The sequence below is a fragment of the Chlorocebus sabaeus genome, chromosome 6 (genome assembly GCF_047675955.1).
Source record: "Chlorocebus sabaeus isolate Y175 chromosome 6, mChlSab1.0.hap1, whole genome shotgun sequence".
Taxonomy (NCBI): domain Eukaryota; kingdom Metazoa; phylum Chordata; class Mammalia; order Primates; family Cercopithecidae; genus Chlorocebus; species Chlorocebus sabaeus.
The window spans coordinates 49,923,354-49,935,010 of NC_132909.1; the positions used below are offsets into that span (position 1 = coordinate 49,923,354).

Below are 11,657 nucleotides of genomic sequence, written 5' to 3' on the forward strand. Positions count from 1 at the left end.
GCCCGCTCGAAGTGAGGCTAGATAAAGCTCAAAACAGGGCGGTGCTTCTGACCTTGAGATAATCGATTTTCCTCTCTGGTCAACCAGACGCCACTGATGGAGCCAGGGTGGAGGTGGGAACTGAGTCCCGTGCACCTTCTGAGGCACCGTCGCCACACTCAAGATGACGACACATTGAGCCCTGCTCTGCGGTTAGACACATTCAAGATGGCGATGCACAGCCCGGATTCCGGTTCCGGTGGCTCAGGCCCCGGCCAGGACACGCTGAGCACACTGGAAGCAGCCATGGCGGATGGTCCGGTGGCGGAACTGCTGCTCCGGCGGCTAGAGGCGTCCGATGGCGGCCTGGACAGCGCCGAGCTGGCGGCTGAGCTGGGCATGGAGCACCAAGCGGTGGTGGGCGCCGTGAAGAGCCTTCAGGCACTGGGCGAGGTGAGCCGGGCCCGTGATGCTGGGCCGCCTTGCCCTTGCACCTACGGTCCCCTTGCCAGGAGGGCTCTACGTCCAGACCAAATTCCTCAGGCCTAGTTTGGGGTAGCTGTATATGTGTCCACCCCGGGATGCGCGGACGGGAAGTGGGACGAGTGAGGGCCCAGATGTTCCTCATGCAATAAACGTTTATTGAGGCGCGGTCAGCGTGGGTAGGGGGAACGATAATGGACGAGGAGGACGCGGTTGCTGCCCTCACGCAGGTTGCGACCTAATAGGAAGGTGCTTCAAGAACTAGAGTGATGGGGGGAACACAGGGGACCCAGCTGTGACAGCTGACCCAGGCTTGGGGGTCAGGGAGAGCGGCCTGGTGCAGGTGACGGCTGAGGCGGTTCTCTGTAGAGGAAAGTGATACCACTTTAGAGATCAGTGGCCGGGATCTTCGGGGATGGCAGGCGGCGAGGGAGACCAGCATAGCTGTAATTGCAAGGCCTCTTAGGTCTTTACCTCACGAGGGAACTGGGGAGCGATAGCAGGAGCTAGAGCCCGGTCAGATGAGTGTGCTATCCACATCACCTTTGGGAATAACTGGCAGGGACAGGACAGGAGGTGAAGGGATGAAAGCAGAAGCTGGCACTTCCCCAAGCTGGATGGCATGATATCTGGCTATGGGAAGGCAGCTTGGGGGAGGTGGGGAAGGCATGGGATTCAGGACAAGGCAGGGGGCACACCGATGAGACTTGGGCAAGTTGACAGTGACAGAGTCACAGGAGGAGGATGCTGAGGGGCCCGTGGGCCACCCAGAAGGCTAGATCCATGAGGCCAGGATCTGGGCTGTTTATCCTTAGAGCTCACGTTCTGCGCCCCACTTTGGTCTCAGCTTGTTTGTCCAATTCATTCCATAATCCTGGCTGATGGCCATGTTATTCCCATTTTGCAGATGTGACAACTGATGGTCAGTAACATAATCAGTGTGAATAGAAGAGGCCGATGAACCCAGATTTGAAATTAGGCACTCAGGCTGCAGAGCCCGTAGTCCTCAATGCAGAGGCAGCTGTGTTCTGTTGGGTGACAGTGCTTTGATCAATATGATTTGACATTTGTATACATCACAGAGGGTTAAATAATATAAGGAGGTAAGGTTAAATCTAATGACAGTAATAGCCATAAAAATAATTATAGTAGTTAGAATTTATGCCGGGTGCAGTGGCTGACGCCTGTAATCCCAGCACTTTGGGAGGCCGAGGCGGGTGGATCATGAGGTCAGGAGTTCAAGACCAGCCTGGCCAAGATGGTGAAACACCGTCTCTGCTAAAAATACAAAAAATTTAGCCAGGCATGGTGGTGGGTGCCTGTAATCCCAGCTACTTGGGAGGCTGAGGCAGATAATTGTTTGAACCCGGGAGGCGGAGTTTGCAGTGAGCCGAGATCGCACCACTGCACTCCAGCCTGGGCGACAGAGCGAGACTCCATCTCAAAAAAAAAAAAAAAAATTTATGCAGCAGTTGTCACGTGGTAGGCACTATATATTTTTTCTGTGTATTAATTTAGCTACTCCTTAAAATCATCTGAGGTAGAACCCATCACACCTTTCTCTGATGGATGAGAAGAGTTGCTCAGAGGTTAAGCAACTTTCCCGAGGTCACACAGGAAATGAAGGGCAGAGGTGGGATTAGAACGAAGTGGGAGCCAGGTCCTGTGCACTCTGTTTATCCTTTTTGTCCTTTTCTTCGTGACTCTGGACCTGGAACCTCAGTTTTTGTTTGTAATGTGTACCTCCAGGGCCCTTGTCTGACATTCTGGGCACTGACATGTGAACATTTAAACATGGAGACAGGTTGGGCGTGGTGGCTCATGCCCATAATGCCAGCACTTTGGGAGGCTGAGAAAGGAGAATCACTTGCGACCAGGAGTTTGAGACCAGCCTGGACAACATAACAACACCCTGTCTTTAAAAAGTAATTTAAAGGGGCCGGGCGCGGTGGCTCAAGCCTGTAATCTCAGCACTTTGGGAGGCCGAGATGGGCGGATCACGAGGTCAGGAGATTGAGACCATCCTGGCTAACACGGTGAAACCCCGTCTCTACTAAAAAATGCAAAAAACTAGCCGGGCGAGGTGGCGGGCGCCTGTAGTCCCAGCTACTCGGGAGGCTGAGGCAGGAGAATGGCGTGAACCCGAGAGGCGGAGCTTGCAGTGAGCTGAGATCCAGCCACTGCACTCCAGCCTGGGCGACAGAGCAAGACTCTGTCTCAAAAAAAAAAAAAGTAATTTAAAGGGCTGGGTGCAGTGGCTCACGCCTGTAATCCCAGCACTTTGGGAGGCCAAGCTGGCCAATTACGAGGTCAGGAATTTGAGATCAGCCTGGCCAACATGGCAAAACCCCATCTCTACTGAAAATACAAAAATTAGCAGAGCATGGTGGCGCACACCTGCAATCCCAGCTACTTGGGAGGCTGAGGCAGATAATTGTTTGAACCCGGGAGGCGGAGTTTGCAGTGAGCCGAGATCGCGTCACTGCATTCCAGCCTGGGCGACAAAGCGAGACTCCATCTCAAAAAAAAAAAAAAAAAGAAGGGTAATTTAAAAATTAACCAGGTGTGGTGGCACGTGCCTGTAGTCCCAGCTACTCAGGAGGCTGAGGCGGAAGGATCACTTGAGTCCAGGAGTTCAAGGCTATAGTGAGCTGTGATCACACAACTGTACCCCAGCCTAGTAACAGGGTTAGGCCCCCTCTCAATGAAAACAAAAACAAAGAAAAAAATGTGAAGGCGAATCAGTTCACCTAATTTTTCACCTTAAAATCTGTCACAGGTTCAAAACTGACAGTAAGAATTTGTCCTCCGCCAGGTAACATCCTTAGTGGTATACTTTACCCAGGGAGGTGTCAACTACCATTATTATTACCCCTGTGTTACATAAGGGAAATGGAGACACAACAAGGTCTTTCCCTTGAGACCACTTGACTGTAAAGTTGCATAGCTGGGATGTGAAGCCAGCTTCAAGGGCTATGCTTTGAACCTGGGACCCAGTGCTGCCGAAAGGGGGTGCCTGACTCTAAGCCTCACCCCTGCCTGGACTCCCCACCCCCCGCCATGTCCCTCTAGGTCATCGAGGCTGAACTTCGGTCCACCAAGCGCTGGGAGCTTACTGCGGAGGGTGAGGAGATTGCCCGGGAGGGCAGCCATGAGGCCCGTGTGTTTCGAAGCATCCCCCCGGAGGGCCTGGCCCAGAGCGAGCTTATGGTAGGAGCTGCAGGGTGAACGGGGAGTGAGTGATGGGGTGAAGGTGGCCCTGGTGCTCCACTCACTGCAGCCTCTCTTTTCCAGCGACTGCCCAGTGGCAAAGTGGGCTTCAGCAAGGCCATGTCCAACAAGTGGATCCGGGTGGACAAGAGTGCAGCCGACGGGCCCCGGGTGTTCCGAGTGGTGCGTTCCTGCGGGCTGGCCAGGGGGCAGGTGGACAGGCACGTGGGCCCCTGGCCCTCACACCCCTTATCCTGGCAGGTGGACAGCATGGAGGACGAGGTGCAGCGGCGGCTTCAACTGGTCCAGGGGGGACAGGCTGAGAAGCTGGGGGAGAAGGAGAGGAGCGAGCTGAGGAAGAGGAAGCTGTTGGCTGAAGTGTGAGTGGGTGCCCCCTGCAGGCTCGGGCCCCCACCACCTGCATGGCATGGTGGAGGCATGGTGGGAGGGAGACACCTTGTCCACACCAGGCACAGGTGTGGCCAGTTTCCTCCCAGCTCACTTAATGCCATAGTTGTCAAGCGTATGTGCCTCGGGGTCTTTGTCCATGAGGACCCTTCTGCTGAGAACTGTTTTCCCTCTGATCTTTAAGGTCGGCTCCTCATCAAGTCTCTCTCCTGCGTCCGCTTAAAGAGGCCACCCTGCCACCCCTCCTCTCCTCTTGAGTTCCATGAAGCCCATCACCCCTAGTCTTCATCTTTGGTGCTTGTTCATTTCTTTCACTGTCCTTAGTGTGGTCCGAAGTTTAATGAACACACGCTGGACAGGCTCCTGGAACCTAGATGGTCTAGGGGCTGTCCTCTCACAGAACAAATGTCCCCTTTGAGCAGACACAGAGTGGCAGAGAGAAGAGACTAGAGCTGGGATGCCTAATTGAAGAGACTAGAGCTGGGATGCATAATTGAAGTACACAAGAGTGAAACTCCATCTCAAAAAAGAAAAAGGAGCTGGGCGCTATGGCTCAATCCTGTAATCCCAGCACTTTGGGAGGCTGAGACGGGCGGATCACGAGGTCAGGAGATCGAGACCATCCTGGCTAACACGGTGAAACCCCGTCTCTACTAAAAAATACAAAAAACTAGCCGGGCGAGGTGGCGGGCGCCTGTAGTCCCAGCTACTCGGGAGGCTGAGGCAGGAGAATGGCGTAAACCCGGGAGGCGGAGCTTGCAGTGAGCTGAGATCCAGCCACTGCACTCCAGCCTGGGCAACAGAGCAAGACTCCATCTCAAAAAAAAAGAAAAAGGAAAAAACCAAAAAAACTGCCCTCTTTCAGGGGCTTGCAGAGAGACTTTCGCAGAATAGAGCCTGGCACAGAATAAATCTGCTAGACTTTCCCTAATTTTATCACTCAGTTGTGTACTTAGCACCTTGAACAGACTCTGGCACACATTAGGTTCTCAATAAGCGTTTTTTGAATGAATAAGTAAGTGCATACGGGAGATAGGACATGGCCACATAGGGGGATTTCAGATAGTGATGAATGTCAGGATGGAAATAAAGCAGAGTGACTTGGTAGGTAGCGTGGGGATCCTCATCAGGCAGGAGATCAAGGAAGTCCTCTAGGAGGAGATAGCAGTGGCATCTCCTTCGTTTCCCTGGCCACAGGACCCTGAAGACCTACTGGGTGAGCAAAGGCAGTGCCTTTAGTACCAGCATCTCCAAGCAAGAGACAGAACTGAGCCCAGAGATGATCTCTAGGTAGGCGTCAACCCCAGGGTCAGGGCGGATGGGAGCTGGAGCAGGGGGCGGGGACGGGCAGCCCTTACCAGGCCCTTGCATCCTCCCCCAGTGGCTCTTGGCGGGACCGGCCCTTCAAGCCCTACAACTTCTTGGCCCACGGTGTCCTCCCCGACAGCGGTCACCTTCACCCCCTGCTCAAGGTCCGCTCCCAGTTCCGACAGATCTTCCTGGAGATGGGGTGAGCACAGGGCTGGGGGCAGGGCCTGGTGCTGCTGCTGGGTACAGGCAGGGCAGTCAGGCCGCATCTCCCACCAGGTTCACCGAGATGCCGACCGATAACTTCATTGAGAGCTCCTTCTGGAACTTTGATGCCCTCTTCCAGCCCCAGCAGCACCCAGCCCGTGACCAGCATGATACCTTCTTCCTTCGAGGTGGGTCAGCCCCTAGGGCCTCCCTGAGACATGAGAGACACCAGGCGCCAGGGTAGAGCCTTTACAGAATGGGCATCCCATTTTATCAAATTAGGTCTAGAACGGGGCACGGTGGTGTGCACCTGTAGTGCAGCTATTTGGGAGGCCAAGGCAGGAGGATTGCTTGAGCCCAGGAGTTCAAATCCAGCTCAGGCAACCTAGGGAAGAGTCTACCTCTAAAAAAATTAATTAAAGTCCATCCTTGTTGAATGTGTCAAGCTCTGTTCTCATTATATCACCTCCAGTCTTTTTTTTTTTTTGAGACAGGGTCTTACTCTGTCGCCCAAGCTGGAGTGCAGTGGCACGATCTTGGCTCACTGCAAACTGCCTCCTGGGTTTAAGCAATTCTCCTGCCTCAGCCTCCCGAGTAGCTGGGATTACAGGCTCGTACCACCATGCCCGGCTAATTTTTGTATTTTTAGTAGAGATGGAGTTTCGCCATGTTGGCCAGGCTGGTCTCAAGCTCCGGCCTGCCTCAGCCTCCCAAAGTGCTGGGATTACAAGCGTGAGCCACTGCACCTGGCTGTTTTTTTCAGAGTCTCATTCTGTCGCTCAAGCTAGAGTGCAGTGGCACGATCTCAGCTCATTGCAATTTCCACCTCCCAGGTTCAAGCGATTCTCCTGCCTCAGCCTCCCGAGTAGCTGGGATTACAGGCACCCACCACCATGCTCGGCTAATTTTTGTGTTTTTAGTAGAGACAGGGTTTCGCCATGTTGGCCAGGCTGGTCTTGAACTCTTGACCTCAAGTATTTCTCCTGCCTTGGCCTCCCAAAGTGCTAGGATTACAGGCGTGAGCGACCACGCCTAGCTAAAAATTAGTGTATTTTTGTATTGTTTTGTCTTGTTCTATGTTGCCCAGGCTGGTCTCGAACTCGTGAGCTCAAACAGTCCTCTTGCCTCAGCCTCCCAAAGTGCTGGGATTACAGGTGTGAGCCCCTACACCCTGCCTGCCTGCATGTCTTCTTTGAGCATTCCAGGCTGTGCACACCTCAGGGCCTTTGCTTACGTTCTGTCTTTAGCTGAGAGCTGTTTTCTCCCAGATCTTCAAGGCAGGCTGCAGCCTCAAACCTCTGCTCACGTGTCACCAGAGACAGGCCAGCCTAACACTCCCAGGCTCACCCCCAGTTCTACAGAAGCCCTTCACCCCTAGTGTTTATTCTTCTGTCACATTTCTTTCTTTCATTGCCCTTAGCACTGTCCGGAATGGAATGACTTCCCACAATGGGGTGGCCTTCCTGACCAAGAGGGCAGTTGAGGTCATTGGGTGCCGGCTTACCTGGCCAGGAGGAGCAACATCATTCTTGTCATCATTGTCATAGCACCCAAAACTTACTAAGCACTCATCACATGCTAGCCACTATTCTAATCTTCCTGCCAACTACTGGAAGCACTACTATTACCCCTTTTTACAAAGAAGGAAACTTGGCCAGGCTCAGTGGGTATAATCCCACTGTTCGGGAGGCTAAGGGAGGAGGATTGCTTGAGTCCAGGAGTTTGAGATCAGCCAGAGCAACATAGAAAGACCCCATCTTACAAAAAAAATTAGCTGGGCATGGTGGTGCATGCCTGTAGTTGTAGCTACTCAGGAGGCTGAGGTGAAGGATTGCTTGAGCCTGGGAGTTTGAGGCTGCAGTGAGCTATGATTGCATCACTGCACTGCAGGCCAAGCAACAGAGCAAGACTCTGTACCTCAAAAAAAAGAAAACAAAAGGCCGGGCGCAGTGGCATAATCCCAGCACTTTGGGAGGCCCAGGCAGGCAGATCACTTGAAGTCAGGAGTTTGAGACCAGCCTGGCCAACATGGTAAAACCCCATGTCTACCAAATAAAAAAAATCAGCTGGGTGTGGTGGCACACTTCTGTAATCCCAGCTACTTGGGAGGCTGAGGCAGGAGAATTGCTTGAACCTGGGAGGAGGAGGTTGCAGTGAGCCGAGAGTGTGCCACTGCACTCCAGCCTGGGCAGTGGCACAAGATTCCATGTTAGGGCCAGGCGTGGTGGCTCACACCTGTAATCCTAGCACTTTGGGAGGCCGAGACGGGCGGATCATAAGGTCAGGAGATCAAGACCATCCTGGCTAACATGATGAAACCCCGTCTCTACTATAAAAATACAAACAATTAGCCGGGTGTGGTGGTGGGTGCCTGTAGCCCTAGCTACTCGGGAGGCTGAGGCAGGAGAATGGTGTGAACCCGGGAGGTGGAGCAAGACTGCATCTCAAAATAAATAAATAAATAAATGCATACATACATATGTACATAAATAAAGCCCAGGTGCAGTGGCTCTCGCCTATAATCCCAATACTCTGGAAGGCTGAGGCGGGTGGATCACCTGAGGTCAGCAGTTCGAGACCACCCTGACCAACATGGAGAAACCCCACCTCTACTAAAAATACAAAAGTTACCCGGGTGTGGTGGTGGGCACCTGTAATACCAGCTACTTGGGAGGTTGCAGTGAGCCAAGATTGAGCCATTGCACTTTAGCTGAGGTGATCGAACAAGACTCCGTCTCAAAAAAAAAAAAAAACGAAAAAAGTACACACAAATGAGAAAACTGAGGCACGAGAATCACTTGAACCTGGGAGGCAGAGGTTGCAGTAAGCCCAGATTGCACCACTGCACTCCAGCCTGGGCAACAGAGTGAGACCCTGTCTGAAAAAAAAAAAAGAAAGGGAAATGCTCATTGACTGACCTGATGTTGCTCTGTCCTGCCCAGATCCAGCTGAGGCCCTGCAGCTCCCAATGGACTACGTCCAGCGGGTCAAGCGGACCCACTCTCAGGGCGGCTACGGCTCACAGGGGTGAGGCAGGACTCACCTGGTATGGAAGGGAAGGAAGCTGGGGACCCCTGGGCCATTGCATGGACTTCCCACCTTCCCTCCTGAAGGTACAAGTATACCTGGAAGCTGGATGAGGCCCGGAAAAACCTACTTCGTACCCACACCACATCAGCCAGCGCCCGTGCACTCTATCGCCTTGCCCAAAAGGTGCGGTTGGCCCAGGTGGGGGCCAGAGTGGGGAGAGGGTGCTGTCAAAGGGACCTTCTGACCCATACTTGGGCCTGGCTCGGTTGTCACCCCTAGAAACCCTTCACGCCGGTCAAGTACTTCTCCATCGACCGCGTATTCCGGAATGAGACCCTGGACGCCACGCACCTGGCTGAGTTCCACCAGATCGAGGGTGTGGTGGCAGATCACGGCCTCACCCTGGGCCACCTCATGGGCGTTCTGCGGGAGTTCTTCACCAAGCTGGGTGAGCAGGGGGCAGGGGTGGGCGGTGGTGGTGCAGCAGCAGGCGGGTGTGTTGATCACCAGCATTATCCTCCAAACCCCTGCTCTCCTACCCGCCCCTACTCCCTGCAGGTATCACACAACTCCGCTTCAAGCCAGCCTACAACCCATACACAGAGCCCAGCATGGAGGTGTTTAGCTACCACCAAGGTCAGAGTGGGCCCTGGTACTGGGGTGGGAGGGAGGTCTCAGGCTACCGTGGTTCAGCCTGGGTCCCCCCACTGCCACACCTGTACCCCACCTCCCAAGCTCACCACCAGACCCAGAACCTGTACCAGCAGTGCCCAGAAACTCAACACGCGCTGCCCCTGTCTTCTCTGTCCTGCCCCTGCAGGCCTGAAGAAGTGGGTGGAGGTCGGAAACTCGGGGGTCTTCCGTCCGGAGATGCTGCTGCCCATGGGGCTTCCCGAGAATGTGTCGGTCATTGCCTGGGGCCTCTCCCTGGAGCGGTAAGTGCCCAGGTGGAAACTCTGGGTGTCCAGCTGCCTCAAACAACTCTCCAGGCATAGGGGCCTGCGTGGTTTCAGCACCACCCATTCATTCATCCAATGGACAAAACTTTCATAGTAAGCACAAACTGAATGCCTGGCCCCGTGCTGTGAACATGACAGCTCATGTCCCTGCCTCTGAACCTGGGGTCCCAGTGGAGCGAGAAGGATGATAACTAGCAAGACCAACAAGCATATCAGGCCAGGCGTGGTAGCTCCCAGTGCTGTGGGAGGCAAAGGCAGGAGGATCGCCTGAGCCAGGAGTTTGAGATCAACCTGGGCAACAGAGCAAGTCTCCATCTCTACAAAGAATAAAAACTGGCCGGGCGCGGTGGCTCAAGCCTGTAATCCCAGCACTTTGGGAGGCCGAGGCGGGTGGATCACGAGGTCAGGAGATCGAGACCATCCTGGCTAACACGGTGAAACCCCGTCTCTACTAAAAAATACAAAAAACTAGCCGGGCGAGGTGGCGGGCGCCTGTAGTCCCAGCTACTCGGGAGGCTGAGGCAGGAGAATGGCGTAAACCCGGGAGGCGGAGCTTGCAGTGAGCTGAGATCCGGCCACTGCACTCCAGCCTGGGCGACAGAGCGAGACTCCGTCTCAAAAAAAAAAAAAAAAAAAGAATAAAAACAGGCCAGGCGTGGTGGCACATGCGTGTAATCCCAGCACTGTGGGTGGCTGAGGCAGGTATATACCTGAGGTCAGGAGTTTGAGGCCAGCCTGACCAACATGGCAAAACCTCGTCTCTACTAAAAATACAAAAATTAGCCAGGTGTGGTGGCAGGTGCCTGTAATCCCAGCTACTTGGGAGGCTGAGGCAGGAGAATTGTTTGAACCCAGGAGGCAGAGGTTGCAGCGAGCCAAGATCATGCCACTGCACTCTATTCTAGCCTGGGCAACAGAGTGTGACTCTGTCTCCCGTCTCTACTAAAACTACAAAAATTAGCTGGGCACTGTTGTGTGCGTCTGTAGTCCTAGTCCTAGGTACTCATGAGGCTGAGGTATGAAAATCACTTGAATCTGGGAGGCGGAGGTTGCAGTGAGCCGAGATTGTGCTACCGCACTCCACCCTAGGTTACAGAGTGAGACTGTCTCAAAAAACAAATGCACTCAGCAAATAAAGACAAAAGTGTGTACCAGGGCAGTAAGTGGTATAGGGAGGGCTAAGGCAACTACGTGGTCAGTGAAGGCATTATGGAGGAAGAAGTGCCATCTTAGCAAAATCTGGAGGTAGATAAAGAGGTAAACTGTGAGAGTATCTGGGTAAAGGTGTTCTAGGTAGTGGTCACAGTTCAAAGGCCCAGAAGTGGGAATGTGCCTTTTGTATTAAGGAGAAGTGCGAGTAGGCTGGTGTGGCTGAAGGCAGAGGGTGAGAGGTGATAGAGCAGTTGGTGCAGGGCCCTATGGGTCATGGGGAGAACTTGAACTTTTCCTCTGAGGAAGATGGGAGCCATCCTAAGCCAAAGAGTGCATGTGCTGACCTCATAGTAAACTCTGTTCCCTCTCTTTCAAGCCCAACGATGATCAAATATGGCATCAACAACATCCGGGACCTGGTGGGCCACAAGGTGAACCTGCAGATGGTGTACGACAGTCCCCTGTGCCGCCTGGATGCTGAGCCGAGGCCCCCTCCCACACAGGAGGCTGCCTGACATGGGCCAGTCTAGGACAGCTCATCTTCCCTGAGTCCCTGCTGCTGCACTCCTTTGCATCCCTGGCCAGTGACCTTGTATTTATGAGGCCTCTGTGAGGCCAGCCCCCACCTTCCTCTTTCCCACCTGTCCCAGAACCAGAATCCCAGGGACAGAGGACCAGGTAGCAGGTTCCTTCTGTTGTCCTGTGTGGTGTGTCCACTGTGAGGGTGGGCCCTGAGGAGACCTGTGGGCCACCTACTGTCTAATAAAGTGGGCAGTTGCCCCCATCTGGTGGCTTTCCTTAGGGGTGACATGTCTTGTTGGGTCCCCCTAGCTCAGTGTGCCACTTGATGGTCAAAAATCTGGGTACTGGACCAGGCACAGTGGCTCACTTCTGTAATACCAGAACTTTTGGGAGGCTGAG

General features: G+C 53.8%; 1 protein-coding gene across 1 annotated transcript; it reads left to right on the top strand.

Annotated features, from left to right (window-relative positions):
* The first annotated feature begins 251 nt into the window (after positions 1-251).
* Positions 252-11,533, top strand: FARSA (phenylalanyl-tRNA synthetase subunit alpha). The gene is made up of 13 exons (XM_007995451.3): positions 252-432; positions 3,535-3,672; positions 3,757-3,855; positions 3,934-4,052; positions 5,278-5,370; positions 5,462-5,590; positions 5,668-5,783; positions 8,538-8,622; positions 8,709-8,808; positions 8,905-9,073; positions 9,184-9,261; positions 9,446-9,560; positions 11,113-11,533. The coding sequence occupies exons 1-13, from the start codon at positions 286-288 to the stop codon at positions 11,249-11,251; spliced, it is 1,527 nt and encodes a 508-aa protein (XP_007993642.2). The 5' UTR covers positions 252-285; the 3' UTR covers positions 11,252-11,533.
* The last annotated feature ends 124 nt before the right edge of the window (positions 11,534-11,657 follow it).

What these genes read in the sequence shown, in the direction of transcription:
- FARSA (XM_007995451.3), top strand. Translation starts at nt 286, where the DNA reads ATGGCGGATGGTCCGGTGGCGGAACTGCTGCTCCGGCGGCTAGAGGCG. An exon ending in TCTATCGCCTTGCCCAAAAG is followed by an intron (nt 8,809 to 8,904) that starts GTGCGGTTGGCC and finishes TGTCACCCCTAG; the next exon opens with AAACCCTTCACGCCGGTCAA. An exon ending in GGAGTTCTTCACCAAGCTGG is followed by an intron (nt 9,074 to 9,183) that starts GTGAGCAGGGGG and finishes TACTCCCTGCAG; the next exon opens with GTATCACACAACTCCGCTTC.